Source organism: Perognathus longimembris, chromosome 2 (assembly GCF_023159225.1).
Source record: "Perognathus longimembris pacificus isolate PPM17 chromosome 2, ASM2315922v1, whole genome shotgun sequence".
NCBI lineage: Eukaryota > Metazoa > Chordata > Mammalia > Rodentia > Heteromyidae > Perognathus > Perognathus longimembris.
Genome location: NC_063162.1, coordinates 83,800,792 through 83,815,329, shown reverse-complemented (window position 1 = coordinate 83,815,329; position 14,538 = coordinate 83,800,792). Strand labels below are relative to the sequence as shown.

Genomic DNA, 14,538 nt, shown 5'->3' with positions numbered 1-14,538 from the left:
AAAGTGCCAAAAATCTGGCATTGACTCTTGTCACAACCTAATGCTAAGTATCATTTTGGCCTTTATTATTTCACAGTACTGTTTTGCTTATGGTGACAATCCAATGGACATTAGTCATTCCCAGATAAACCAAGAGTTTCTATCAACATTCTGTTAGAATAAAAGAGAGTCTTACTTTCCTTTGGTATGTATTTATTTATTTTTATTGTTGCTGTAAAGGTGATGTATAGAGGGATTAGAGTTACATAACTCTGGTAAGGAGTACATTTCTTTTTGAACAGTGTCACCTCTTCCCTCCTTTTCTCTCAGTTTTTCCCTCCCAACCTCCTCCTCCACAAGTTGTATAGTTCACTTTCAACATAGTGTCAAGTGAGTATCACTGTTGCATTTATTAACTCTTGTCAATTTTTATTTTATTTTGTTTATTTGCAATACTGGGGATGAAACCCACAATCTTACGCATCCTAGGCAAATGCACAGCCATTGAGCTATGCCTCAAGCCTTTTGCCTGATTTTCTTTTTTCCGAATTGAGGTAGAGTCTACCATATATAAAATTAATGATTTTCAAGCATATATTTCAAAAGCACTTAATACTATCAATGGATTGTGTAACTATCACCTCAGCCTGGCTCATCATCTGCAAAGGAAAGACTATGAACCTAAAGCAGTCAGCCCTCCCTGGCATCTGCCAGTTTGTTTTCTGCATGCATGCATGGACCTAGTCCAGACACTGCTTATGAATGCACACATACAAAATGGAACCTTTATCTGACTTCTTTCATGTAGTATCATGCTTTTCAGGCAAGGATCAATTCTTCCTTGTTTTTTGCTTTGTGCTGGACCTGAGCTTAATCTCAGGGCCTCAGCACTGTCTCTGAGTTTTGTCCTCAAGTCTAGCCATCTAACACTTGAGGCCCAGCTCCACTTCAGGCTTTTTAGTGGTTAATTAAAGAGTCTCACCAACGTTTCTGCCTGGTCTGGTGTCAAACCACAATCCTCAAATCTCAGCTTCCTGGGTTGCTAGGATTACCAGCTTGAGCCACCAGCACCTGGCTTCTTCATTCCTTGCAGTGAATGGAAAAAAAAAAAAACTCTCTTGTTATATTGTGAATTAAAAATAATCAAAGCCAAGCAAAATATTTTAAGTGTAAGGAAAAAGATTAGTTTCTTGGGATTGTTTGTTTGTTTTTCACCAAAAGCTGTTAGTGTCAGGCATTGATAACTCCTGTAATCCTAGCTACTCAACAGTCTGAGATCTGAGGATCAAGGTTAAAAGCCAGACTGGGCAGGAAAGTCTGTCTGTGAGATTCTTATATCTAGATAATCAGTAAAAGTCTGGAAGTAAAAGTACAACCCAAGTGGTAGAGCATCACTTGAGAAAAAAAATCGAAAGAGAAGTGCCCAGATCCTGAATTCAATTCCCACATGCCCCCTCCCTCCCACAAATCCATTGTTAATCCCACCCCCATCCAGCTATCCAGCTAACTCTACTTTTTCCTAAGAATACTCTATATGCTCATGAGGTAATGCTGCTGAGAATGACACCAGAGCACATACTAGGCAAACACACTGTCACTGAACTACATCACAAGCCCTGTCCTTGTGGTTTAAACAGTTGTTTATCTTATTATAGATCCACATTTCACACAGGAGGAACTTGAAGCTCCAGGTGATCAACTAGGCTGGTAGGGCCAGGCTTTAAAACCAAGATTTCTCATTCAATTCATTTGTGGCAATAAGTTATTTTCTTTCTTTTAGACATCCACACAACTTGCTTTCTTCAGTAGATTCCTACACCTTAGCAAACATCAACTCTAATATTCACTCTGATGGAATAGAGCTGAAGATTCTGCTCTTCTTTGTAAGATGGATGAAGGCATGTAGATAGATATGTGGTTTACTTAGCTAAGGATTTAAAGCTATCTCATAGTAGGACTAAGACTTGCTCTGGCTCTCAGAAGAGCAATTTGTTCAGGAATTCCATAGAACATACTATCATTCTGCTTAAATATAAAAGATAGTCACAGAGTCCAAAAGATACAGAGTGACAGTATCTGAAATAAAATAATTCTATACTGGAACATTCATTTATTTCTGCCTTAAACAAGAATACCTTGAAAGCTCACTCTTGAAGAAGTGTAATCATGTATGATTTAGATATTCATATGGAAAAGTCTGACAAGGATATTGCTAAGCTTTGTCTCTGAGGGTTTTTCTTTGAGGGGGTAAGGGGAGACTTTTATCCATCAAAGTACAATGTACCATCTAGCCATTATGTGTGAACAAACACCTCGTTTTTACCTTTGCTCACACAGAAAATCAAAGGGGGCTCAGGTAACATTCTTGATTGGGGTGTGTGTGGCGGGGGGAGACTTAGAGCTTTGTGTGTTTCCTTAGCTTTTTCACTCCAGATAGGCACTCTATACTTGAACAACAGCACTACTTCTGGCTTTTTTTGCTAATTTATTGGAGATAAGAATCTCCCAGGGACTGGGGATATGGCCTAGTGGCAAGAGTGCTTGCCTTGTATACATGAAGCCCTGGGTTCGATTCCCCAGCACCACATATATAGGAAACAGCCAGAAGTGGCACTGTGGCTCAAGTGGCAGAGTGCTAGCCTTGAGAAAAAGAAGCCAGGGGGGAAAAAAAAAAAAGAATCTCCCAGACTTTCCTGCCCAGGCTGGCTTGATATCTCTTTTCTTACTTCTTAGCTTCATGTGTAGCTAGGATTACAGGCCCAAGCCACCAGCACCTAGCTCAGATACCATTATTTTTTAATTTTTATAGTGCTAAGAATGAAACCTAGGACCTCCTGAGGACAAGACAAGAGCTCTACTTCAGAGCTATATCGCCCCTGGCTCTCTCGGCTCCAATACTGCATTTACTTTCCTTGAGTCATTTTTCCAAAAAGACAGGGTATTGATTCACAATACAACCTCCTTGTGTTTTTTTTCTAATTATGTTATTTTTAATATCTTCACATTGCTTTCTCATGATACAATGCAAAAAAGAATTTGGATCTTTTTCTTTCTAGATCTTTCAGTGTCAGCCCTGTACTAAATCATCTGTATTCCAAGCACAGTAAACTTGCTCAAAAGGGTATTAGCGAACCAAAACCCAAAGTAGAGGATATCTTAGCTGAGTTACTTTACGAAAATTTTGAAGCACAAATTTTATTCTAAGTGATTGAGATAAATAATGACTTTCAGGGTCACCAATACTTCCCAGGGATTTCTGGTCACTCGTGGCTCATACAGGTAACGCTAGCTACTCAAGAGGCTAAGATCTGAGGATCCTAATTCAAAGCCAGCCCAAGCAAAAAACTTCATGAGATTCATCTCTAATTAACCAGCAACAAGCTTTGAACTGGAGCTGTGGCATCAGCCTTTATGGGAAAGCTAAGAGACAATGCCCAGGCCCCATGTTCAAGCTCCAGTACACGTTAACTGTCTCATTATCCACTCTACCTCCTCTCTCTTCTCCTCAAGTTTGGAAACATTTTGGGATCTAATCTAGCCATTTGTAGGTATTAAATTCAGTAGATAGAGATCACTTATTTTTTTGTTTTTATGCAATAACTCAGAGACTTGATTTCAGAATTCCTTGATACCTAGATCATGGGTATTAAACTCTCATATACAGTGGCCACACATCCCTTATGATTTAAGCCATGATGACCATATCTGTTGATGAACTATGGGCAGGGAAATGTAAGAAGAAATTATACTTTACAGTACTTAATCTCTCTGGGATGGTGCAAGTTGAAATTACTTTGTGTCAAGAAGGAAATACAAATATACATTTTGTCATATTTGTATATAAACCCAATTAAGATAAAATCTAACAGCTTCTGATTTGTGGCCAGCCAGCAACACTGCATTGTAATATTTTCACATTCATTTCTGGAACAAAACCCAACAGACATTTATAATTAAAAACTTTCTCGAAAGCTTGCTTTTGACCTTCACTACCACCCATCCAACTGAATTTCAAATAATGTCCAATAATTCAACTTGGCTTTCAGAGGCTATAAAGCATAAGAATTTTGCTTCACTGAGAATGGAGGAGGAGAAAAGTTCTTACAGTTACACAAATGGTTCTCATTGACAGTAGCAAGTTGTTAATGGGAAAGAAATTGCCCGGGATGTGTGTGTGTGTGTGTGTGTGTGTGTGTGTGTATGTGGTGTGACTGTGGGAGGTGTACTCACACATATGCATGCTTGTAACAGTAATGACATGTGCTTATGTCTGTGCTGTGATGCAGAAATGAGCTAAGTAGGAGAATAAAAGAAGTGGCAAGGCCAGGCCATTATGGCAGTAGCCATGCTGTGCTAGGGTGGGGTCGACAGCTGTTTTCTTATCAGGACTCAAATCCAAGGCAGCAGGCTCACCTCCCACTAGAAACAGGGAACAGAGAGTTGGTAAAATACACAGACCAAATGAAAAGACCCCTAGTGACTAAAACCAGCTGTGCGGCAGGATCCTTGAGCTTTTCCTGGTTTGCTCCCTCAAATAAATGAGTAGGGTAGAAAATGAGGAAAAGTCAACAGAGCCACTTTTCACCCACCCACTCCCTCACTGGTCCATGTCAGTCCTAGTGCTGCTTTGTAGAACTGAAAACTATCTGTTTATTTGTTCATTGTTGCCTCCTTCTCTCCCTTGCCTTCTTGGCATTAGGGAGAATGTTATTTAAAATAAGCCATAGTTCAGTTTCAGAAAGAAAAAATATTCTGTAAAATTCAGCTTGGACTCATTTACAGGTCATTTATCATTCCTCAGTGTGTAGGGTACAAACATCTATATTTAGTATATTTTAATGATTTTCAGTGCACTTGTTTGTTGGCCCTGGCATTGAAAGAAGCAGAAAGCTCCTTAGGACTTTGAGAAGGGCCCCAAATAGTTTTGAAAAGACATGGAGAATATTATATATGACATAAGCAGGGCAGTTTGATAGTCATTTATCTTCCCTGCATTGCTTCTAATATGACCAAGACTGAAACTTAAAGACTAAAACTCCACCCAGAGGCTCAAAGGTTTTCTGAAGGTAGCTCAAAGTCTTATGGCCACACTTTCCATTATATGATTTTCATCCCAGTGCTTTGTCAAAGCTTTTGTTTTATGTCTACTTCAGTAAGTTGGCAGAAAACAATATACCTAGTACAGTGTCTGGCACATAGTCAAAGCCCAATAAATATTTGTTGGGTGAATAAATAGTTAAACGTAAACGTTATTAGCATTGCTGGTGTTATATTGCTTTGACGTGAAACATGCAAGAACAGACTTGAGGCCATCAAGCAATTTCCCTTACCAAGACAGGCTAATTATTGGAGAGATGAAGATCTAGTGCCTAGGATTTATTTGTCAGGCTCCGTTTGCTTCTAATTAAAGGTGGAAAAGTTGTTTGTAGCATTGAGGAGACAACACAACCTATTCCTAAACAGGTTTTCAAATTTCCACGCCTCATTTCCAAGGAGAATGTATCAAGATGAATGAATGTGCATTCCTCTGCAATATTTAAGTTTTCTTTTCTCTGCTGTTTTCAGAAGAACAGGCTGGGCGTGGAGTGGGGAGCTCTTGACAGCACTTTTACAGCTTCCCACCTACATGACTCTGTGGTTGGTTTTGCCAACCTTGGATGACTAATACAATTATCCTCCTTGAATAAACACCACCTACAATGATCCACATTGAAAATTTTACATCTCTATAAGCCTCAGAAATTTTCTTTTATTTGTTCATTCATTCATTCATATTTTTTCATCTATCCATTCCAAGAATACTAATTCTATGTCTAATATATAGCAGCCTCTATGCTAAACCAGGAAAGTTAACACTGAACAAAATCCAGCATGGTTCCTGTTCTGATAAAGTTGGCTCACTGGGAGAATTAAGGGATAGTAATGGGATAGTCATACTGAAAACCTTCTAGCTACAAATTGAATTTTATAAATAAAGGTGTATAACTCTATGTGAATCATATATCAACCAAATTTGAATTAGGTCAAGATATCGAGGAAAATTTTAGGAGAAATCTAACAATGAAAACTGGAATTTCTGAAGAAAGGGGGGAAATAGCTCAGATAAGTGTTAAATACTGGTCTTCTATCTGGAGGGAGTAGGAGGCTCCCCACAGGGACTAAAACAAAAGACCTAGCTTGGCTTTGCATAAGCTCAGAAAACTATGCCACAGCTACCATGAAGGCTTTGACTTCCATTGCTTAAATGACAATTTCTGATTCCCCAAGGATTAGAAATTAGTGGAGGTGAAGGATGTGTGGACTTTATCATATCTGTATTTTGAGGTAAAGGGAAATGTAAATCTCCAGTCCTTCCAGTATAACAAGGGAAGTAAAGATTCAGAACCTTGATGGAACTTACCACAAGTTACTTCCTGAAAATTCTTATGTCCCTTCCCTCTACCAAACTCCAGACTGAGTATACCTTATTTCCAGTTGTCTGCTGAATAACAGACACACATGGCTACTGCTGGACTTCAAGCATGACCTTTTTGTGTGTGTGTTTGCAGGTACAGAGGCCTGAATTCTAATTGGAGATAGAGCCTCTTGGATTTTCCTGTCTGGCTGGCTTTGAACTATGGTCTTCTGATCTCAGCTCCTGAGTAATTAGGATTACAGGCATGAACCACCAGCACCTGACATCCAGAATGGTCTTTTGACAACTTTTCTAGTCCCTTCTCTTTCCTTCTACTTTTCTCTTTGATGATGGAGAGGTGGTATAACACAGTGAATTCTTATTCCTGGCAAAGGACGCATGCAAGCCTTCCCACACATATTCTACTGAAGAATACATGCATCTCCCTTCCCATCACTTGCCACCAGGTCTGAGCAAGTGGCATTGCTGTCTTTTGGGTTGCTCTGAGGACTGGAGACTTCATATTTATAAAACACTGCCTGAGAGCTGACATAGGAAAGATTCTGTTAATTAAAAAAAAAATAGCTAGTTTTGAGTGACCTAGAAATATATTGAAGATATATTGTTAATGTAACAAAAAGCAGGCTACATATCCATAAACACCAAGCAAATGTCCTAGGGCACATTGTGGTTATGCATGAGGGATGGGAATGGACTTAGGTTGAAGTCAAACGTATGGCTTTTACTTTTCACCCTGTATGTTTGTATTCATTGGATTTTTTTCTACATTTAAATTACATATTTTTATAATAGGAGAATTGCAGAAATAGTCTGTCAAAACTATCCAATGAGTCAACTAAAAGTAGCAAATGGTTTTAATATAATCTGTGTGTGTGTGTATAAGTGTGTGTGCTTATACTGGGGTTTGAACTCAGGCCTCACCCTCTCAAGGTTGTTGCTTTACCATTTGAACTACAGCTCCATATTTGGCTTTTGGTAGTTAATTGGAGATAAGATTCTTATGGTCTTTCCTCCCCAGCCTAGCTCCAAACTATGATCATGTATATATATACACACACACATATATATATGCACACATACATACATATATATGTAGTTGTACATAGGAGTTTTGAAATTCAAATTTCAGTTTATGAATCCAATGCATCTTGAGCATTGTCACCTCTTCCATTGTTCTCCCACTGTCCCTATCTCATGTATACCCTGATCTTTTACATATGACATTGTGTATAATGACTGTATTTGTTCACCCTTCCTCCCGTTAGTCCTATTTTTTCTTTCATTTTACTCATTTGGAAACAGCCATCTGAAATTTTTCTTCAAGTATTTAAGCCCTGTCAATTCATTTAATCTCATTTGCCTAATCTTATTTCTTTGTTATGCTGTAGTCAGAAGGCTTTAAAAAAAAACTTCACTATGATCCCCATGTTATAAAATTATTCTATATGTTCCCTGATCTCTACAGAAGCATGGAATTGTCTGGGATTTGCCTTAGACCTCCCCTCCCCCATGTAAACAACACATTTGGCTCCCATGAGGCTGACTTCATTGCACTTCTAAGCATTGCTTCAATTTTTTATAATGAGCATTTTAATAAAAACAATGAAATCATTTCCTAGCCTTGGAGATGAGAAGTACTAGTTTTCTATTCTGCTTCATGCTTCACACAGCACCCAGTATGCAGTCTTTCCCAGGGGTATGGGAAGCTCTTTTTCCTCCTCAGGATTATTCCTACAGAGGCCAGCGAGGTCACACAGTGGCTGCTGGCCAGGGGCCAGTGAACTGAGATGTTACTGCATCCGAGTATGAAAAATGTTTCCAATGAGTGTCCAGATTAACATGTAGTCAGCCTTCCATTGCTTTCCATTCACTTATTTATTTTAATTTTTAACAAATAGGGGCTCTTTCTAGTTAAGCAAAGATATTGGTTAATTGAAGTGGAGTTTTCCAACAGTTTAACAGTTGAGAATCGTTAATGTTGTGCAGGGCTCACGTGTGGCAGCTTTGATCATTATTTAAATGCAACTCTTCCTTCTTTCAGTGATTACACAGCATTATCTCAGTCAGATTTGTGACTGAGCACAAATCTGGACCAAACTTCAGTCCCCTTCAGGATACATTTGCAATAAGTAACTACATTACGGAGCATTTAGCATATCACACCCCTTAGAATTAGGGTAATTGCCCATGTAGAATGGGGAAATTTTTTGAAGAGCTGGGCTCTGGTCGCTTATGCCTGGAATCCTAGCTACTCGGGAGTCTGTGATTTGAGGATGACAGATCAAATCCAACCTAGGCAGAAAAGTCTGTGAGTCTCTTTTTTTTGTTTTGTTTTTGTTTTTGTTTTGTTTTTTTTTGCCAGTCCTGGGGCTCGAACTCAGGGCCTGAGCACTGTCCCTGGTTTCTTTTTTTTTTTGCTCAAGGCTAGCACTCTACCACTTGAGCCACAGTGCCACTCTGGCTTTTTCTGTATATGTGGTGCTGGGGAATCGAATCCAGGGCTTCATGTATGTGAGGTGAGCACTCTACCACTGGGCCATATTCCCAGCCCTGTGAGTCTCTTATCTCCAATTAACCACCAAAAAGCTGGCAGTGAGGGTGTGATTCAGATGATAAAGTTCCAGCCTAGAGTGAAAAATGTCAAGGAAGGATTCAAGGCCCTCAGTTCAAGCCCCAATACCCATCCCCCCCCAAAAAAAAATGGAAAATGAAATGAAACTGATTATCAACTAACTTCATAACATAGTTACCAAACCAAAGCTCAGATGCCAAATCTAGCCCCTAGCCTGCCACCTAACTTTGCATAGCATGTGAGCTAAGAATATCTTTCACACTTTAATTGAAAGGCAAAAGTACTATCAAAGTAAGTTAGAATTTGATGGCATGTGAAAATTATGTGGAATTCAAATGTCCTGTCCCCTAATTTATTATTCGACTTTAGTCGAACGAGGAAACATCAGGTCCCATTCATTTACACACTGGGCTACTGGTGAGTTTTGATGAATGTCCCAAAAGTTGCACCATCAATTCATTATGACATGAGTAGCTGTGATTGAGTTTATAAAGCTTGCATCAATGAAAAGATTTAAAATGTGACTCTGTAGAAAAAGATGACTGCCTTAGAATCAAGAAGTTAATTGTGTACATTTCTGTTTGCCAGTTAATGAACAATGTTTCCTATTATAAACATGTTAGCCTATTGATAAAACCATTACAGAATACTTGCAAGTACTCTATTATATCCATTCTAATTTCCTCACTTAGTTCTTCAAGTTAGAAGAAAGTAATTCTATGAGAGAAATTAGAATATCAACAGAGACTATGAGAAATATCCTGGTATCAAATGGAAAATGGTATTCTACTCAGAAGTTATGATTGGCTAACAATAATTTTAAACCCTAAAATAATATTATTAGTCTGCCTGCATTTTAAAGTTTTAGCTCATTTCCTCCTTGCACCTGAGAAACCTTTTATTCTTGTGATCCTTACAAGACACAGGGCCTTGTCCTAGGAGAGCCCTCTGTCAGGTGAGCTTCTGTTTGCTTTGTACTACATTTGCCTACCAGTAAGATATGAAGAATGACTGGATAATCAGGCTTACTAGTGGCTCATGCCTACAATCCTATCTACTCAGGAGGATGAGATATAAGGACTGAGATTTGGAGCCAGCTCAGGCAGGAAACCCCATGAGACTCTTATCTCTAATTAACCACCTAAAGGGGAAAAAAACTGGAAATGGACCAGTGAGTGGCTCAAGTGGTAAAATGCCTTGAGTAAAAAAGCTCCCATGTCCTGTGTACAAGCCACAGAATTGGCGTACACATGCACATGCACACACACACTCATACACACACACACAACTACTGGATAATAAATACTTCGAATAGAATGATAGGCTTGATAGGCCATCATGTAGAGTTGCTACGACTGTTGAACTAATGATTAAGAGTCATAATGACCCTCCTGCTTATTAGAATATGATAGAAAATGTGAAATGAGTAAAAAGTTATTCTGTTCCTAGTAGCAAATATAAGCAACAGTACCAATATAATCAAATTGGCCTGTGGTTCATGCTTATAATCACTGCTACTCAGGAGGCTGAGATCTGAGCATTGCTGTTCAAAGCTAGTCATGCAAAAAAGTCTGTGAGACTTTATCTCCAATTAACCCACAAGTAGAGGTGTGGCTCACATGGTAGAGTGCCAGCAGAAAAGTCAGAAAAGCCAATGGTTCAGTTCCCAGTACTGGCACGCACATGCGTGCACACACACACACACACACACACACACACACACACATTGAAACTAAGACTCACATTGCTCCCAAATCACTATTGACGACAAGAGTGACCTCAGTTGCCCCCTGTTGTTTTATTCTGTTTCAGAGGTTGAAAGCTGCCTTGACTCACCATCCTGCTGCCATGTCAAATGGAAATATGAACACCATGGGACACATGATGGAGATGATGGGCTCCCGACAGGACCAGACGCCGCACCATCACATGCACTCACACCCGCATCAGCACCAGACACTACCACCCCACCACCCCTACCCACACCAGCATCAGCACCCCTCCCACCATCCCCACCCACAGCCCCATCACCAGCAGAACCACCCGCATCATCACTCCCATTCTCATCTTCATGCGCACCCAGCACACCATCAGACCTCGCCACACCCACCCCTGCACTCCGGCAACCAAGCACAGGTAGGCCTCTCCCCACCCTTCCCCTTTCCCATTCTTGTTAATAGTGATTTTTCCAAGGTTGCCGCTGGAGTCATCTGCTACAATCATAGTGGCCAAACTCAGGTGCCTTATTTGACCTTCTGGGGAGCTCTGCATATTTCCTAGGAGGTAGTGGCTCCATCCACAGGACCATAACTGGATTATTATGTCTGTAAATAATCTAGTACTTTTCAGATCCACTCTCTCAGGAAAAATATAAATTTAAGTTCTCCCAAATCTCTATTATTTTGTAAATGGTGAAAAAATTTCTATGAGTACCAGTAACAATAGGAGATTTAGAAAGAACTTAAGATAACAATGAAGGCTATTTAAGAAATGAGAAAAAAGATCAGTTAATTCTAACCCTGTCTAGCTGCTATTCTTTTTTATTATGTACTTTATTGTTATTATAAAGGCATACGATTACATGAGTCAAGTAATGAGTACATTTCCTTTCATATAGTGTCTCCTGTCCCCTCTCGCTCTCTGTCCCTCCTTTACCTCTCCACCCACTAGTTGTATAGTTCACTTTCATCAGGGTGTAATAGTCTCCTCTGCTGCACTTTTTCACTGGAATTCCATACCCTCTCCCCCATCTTCCCGAAGATATACATGTGAATGCATATAGCTGCTATTCTATCAAACACCATAGAGACTCAATTTTGATGCCTGTAAAATGGAAGTTAGATTCAAGAAATCGTTCTCCAAACTCTAGCAAATGTTAAAAATCTCCATAGTAGCAATTTCTAAATACAAAGGAGCTCCATGGTGGATGCTAGGCCATGAGGTACAGTCAGTGCAAATGGAGAGGAGAGATGACTCTCTCAGAATGTGAAATGTATTGGAGGAAGGGAGAGGGGAGAGAGGGAGGGAGGGAGAGAGAGAGAGAGAGAGAGAGAGAGAGAGAGAGAGAGAGAAAGAGAGAGAGAGAGAGTGTGAGCGCCAAGATCTGTAGATGACTGGGCTAAAAGAAAGGCCGAATCCCTGTGTGGAGAGGAGTGGACAGAAAGACAGCCAGCATTTATACTGAACTGAAGGAGAGTTAGGGGACCAGGCAAACATGATATCACCCAGATCAAGCAGAAAGGCAAATTCCTCTCCAGGAGTGGGTTTTAGTCAGTGGATAAAGGTCATGGCTAAGACAAGGCTAGTTCTGCATGTTTTGGATCCTCAAGGAAGATGATCTGTGTTGGTCCTTCCATCCATTCCACACTGCCAGGTCCCAGTTGGCTGGGTTAGAACTAGGTCCAAAGCTTGAGACTGCTAAGCAACACTTATTCACCATCTCCTCCATCCCTTGCCTCTCCAGAGAAGATCTCAGGTCAGGCTGCATTTTGGGCTATTGAGCTTCTTTTCATACCACACATCAAGCCTAGAGAGCTACTCACAGAAATAGATTCTCCACAAGCAGCTGTCTAATCTAGTCATTACATAACTTTTGCAGAGGTCCTTAGATGTGTTCTATATAGCAAAGAAGAATTAAGCTTTAGAGTCAGAAAGCCATTCTTTTTTCACTGTAGTTGCTATGTGACCTGAACCTAGATCATTAGCCTCCTTAAGTCTTGTTTTCTCCCTCTGTAAAATAGACACAGTAAGTAAGCACACAGGTTCTAGTAACCCACGTAAGAAATTCTCTGGAGAAGTTTTCAAAAACATGTTGGTCATGATTAGTTCTAAATCAAAATAATTCAAAGATATATAGTAAGTAGTTTAGCAATAATAATGCTATTTGAACAACTTTTTGTCATATTTTTAGTCAAATGTCATACTGAGACAAATATTAAAAGGGAGAAAAAAAGCTAATAAGTCAAAGGCAGTGAATCAATTTAACTAGTCTACTTATTATTTTAAGGAAAAGGTGAACATCAAGGTTTGATTTTCTTTGTAGGCAAGTTATTTCACAGACAAGTTTGACAGTGCTTTAAAAATAAAAGCTACTCATTAGCTAAGCACCAATTAGCCAATTGCCCTCTGTTTAAAGTCAGTATGGCCAATTGTACAGGCAATTAGTTAATTGCTGTTATAATTAGCTGTACCAATTTGCTTTGTTTTTCCTATACTAAAGAGAAATAATCTAAGTCAGTCTTGTTAGAATTTGAGTAAGATTATGTATACAGTATTCTAAAATATCATCCTTGTGTGATACCAACCAGAGCCACACATCAGTGGCTCACACCAGTAATCCTAGTTACTCAGCAGGCTGAGATCTGAGGATAACGATTCAAAGCCAGCCTGTGCAGGGAAGTCCATGAGACTCTTATCTCCAATTAACCTCAAACAAACAAACAAACAAACCTGGAAATGTCTCTATGGCTCAAAGTGTTAGAGCACTAGCCTTGATCACCAAGGCAAAGCTCAGGGACAGTGACCAGGCCTGAGTTTAGGCATGGGGACTAGCAGATACACAGACACAAATTATACCAACCAAGCTGATTACTGACTTCTTGTCTTGATGCTTAATCCTATGATTATTTGACTAGTAGGAATCAAGATATCTCAAGGTCCTTCCATCTCTGATATTCTAAGATGATTTGGAATGAATCTTGGAAGTCATAATTATTTTGTTTCAAAACTTGTAGAGCATTTCTGCTAAAAGAATTCCTTATTAAACACAAAGTAAGTAATAATGGTTACCAGTAATGCAAATTCTGGTCTTAGAAATTCTTCCTGGTTTCTTGTGATTATTCCTGAAGGTAAGGATTAGAGTTTAGAGTCCTGGTGCACTTTGGGGCTACTAGGAATTTCTTGTAAACAATATGCTTTCTTCTCCCAAAGCCTAAACTTACAAGGAGCCGGAAACCACACCTGCTTGATGAAAGGTTAATTGAAGTTAAGATGAGGGAATATACTGCATTGAAAGAGAAGTTTCTGCAATGCCTATTAACAACTTTCTTCCACCAGGCCCTGGTGGTTCATACCTATAATCCTAACTACTTAGGAAGCTGAGATCTTAGGATTAGGGTTGAAAGCCTGCCTTGGCAGGAAAGTCTCATCGCCAATAAATCATCAAAAAGCCAAAAGTGTAAGTGGTTCAAGTGGTAGAGCACCAGCCTTAAGTAAAAAAAGATTAGAGACAGTACTCAGGCCTGAGTTCAATCCCCATTACCAGGATGAAAGGCAGGCCGGCAGGCAGGCAGGCAGGCCGGCAGGCAGGCAGGCAGGCCGGCAGGCAGGCAGGCAGGCAGGCAGGCAGGAAGGCAGGCAGGAAGGCAGGCAGGAAGGAAGCAAAATGAAAAGGAAAGAAATAGCTTTACCTATTAGAGTTACCTAGGACTGGCCTTAAAAGAGCATTGATTCACCAAAGAGCAGTAAAGGTAAAAATAATTGCCAGACAGTACATTTCCTGGTTATGCTTGATAAGTTGGCTAAATCTTTCCCAATAACAAGGATTATGTCATCATCATTCACTCTAGTGAGT

The 14,538-nt window shown here is 39.7% G+C and overlaps 1 protein-coding gene across 3 annotated transcripts in view; it reads left to right on the top strand.

Annotated features, from left to right (window-relative positions):
- Creb5 (cAMP responsive element binding protein 5) overlaps nt 1-14,538 on the top strand; it is a 433,433-nt gene that overhangs the window by 403,171 nt on the left and 15,724 nt on the right. For all 3 annotated transcript variants that reach the window (XM_048339616.1, XM_048339617.1, XM_048339618.1), the window contains one exon: nt 10,779-11,102. In XM_048339616.1, the coding sequence (XP_048195573.1) occupies nt 10,779-11,102 (324 nt within the window). The remainder of the gene's footprint in view (nt 1-10,778; nt 11,103-14,538) is intronic.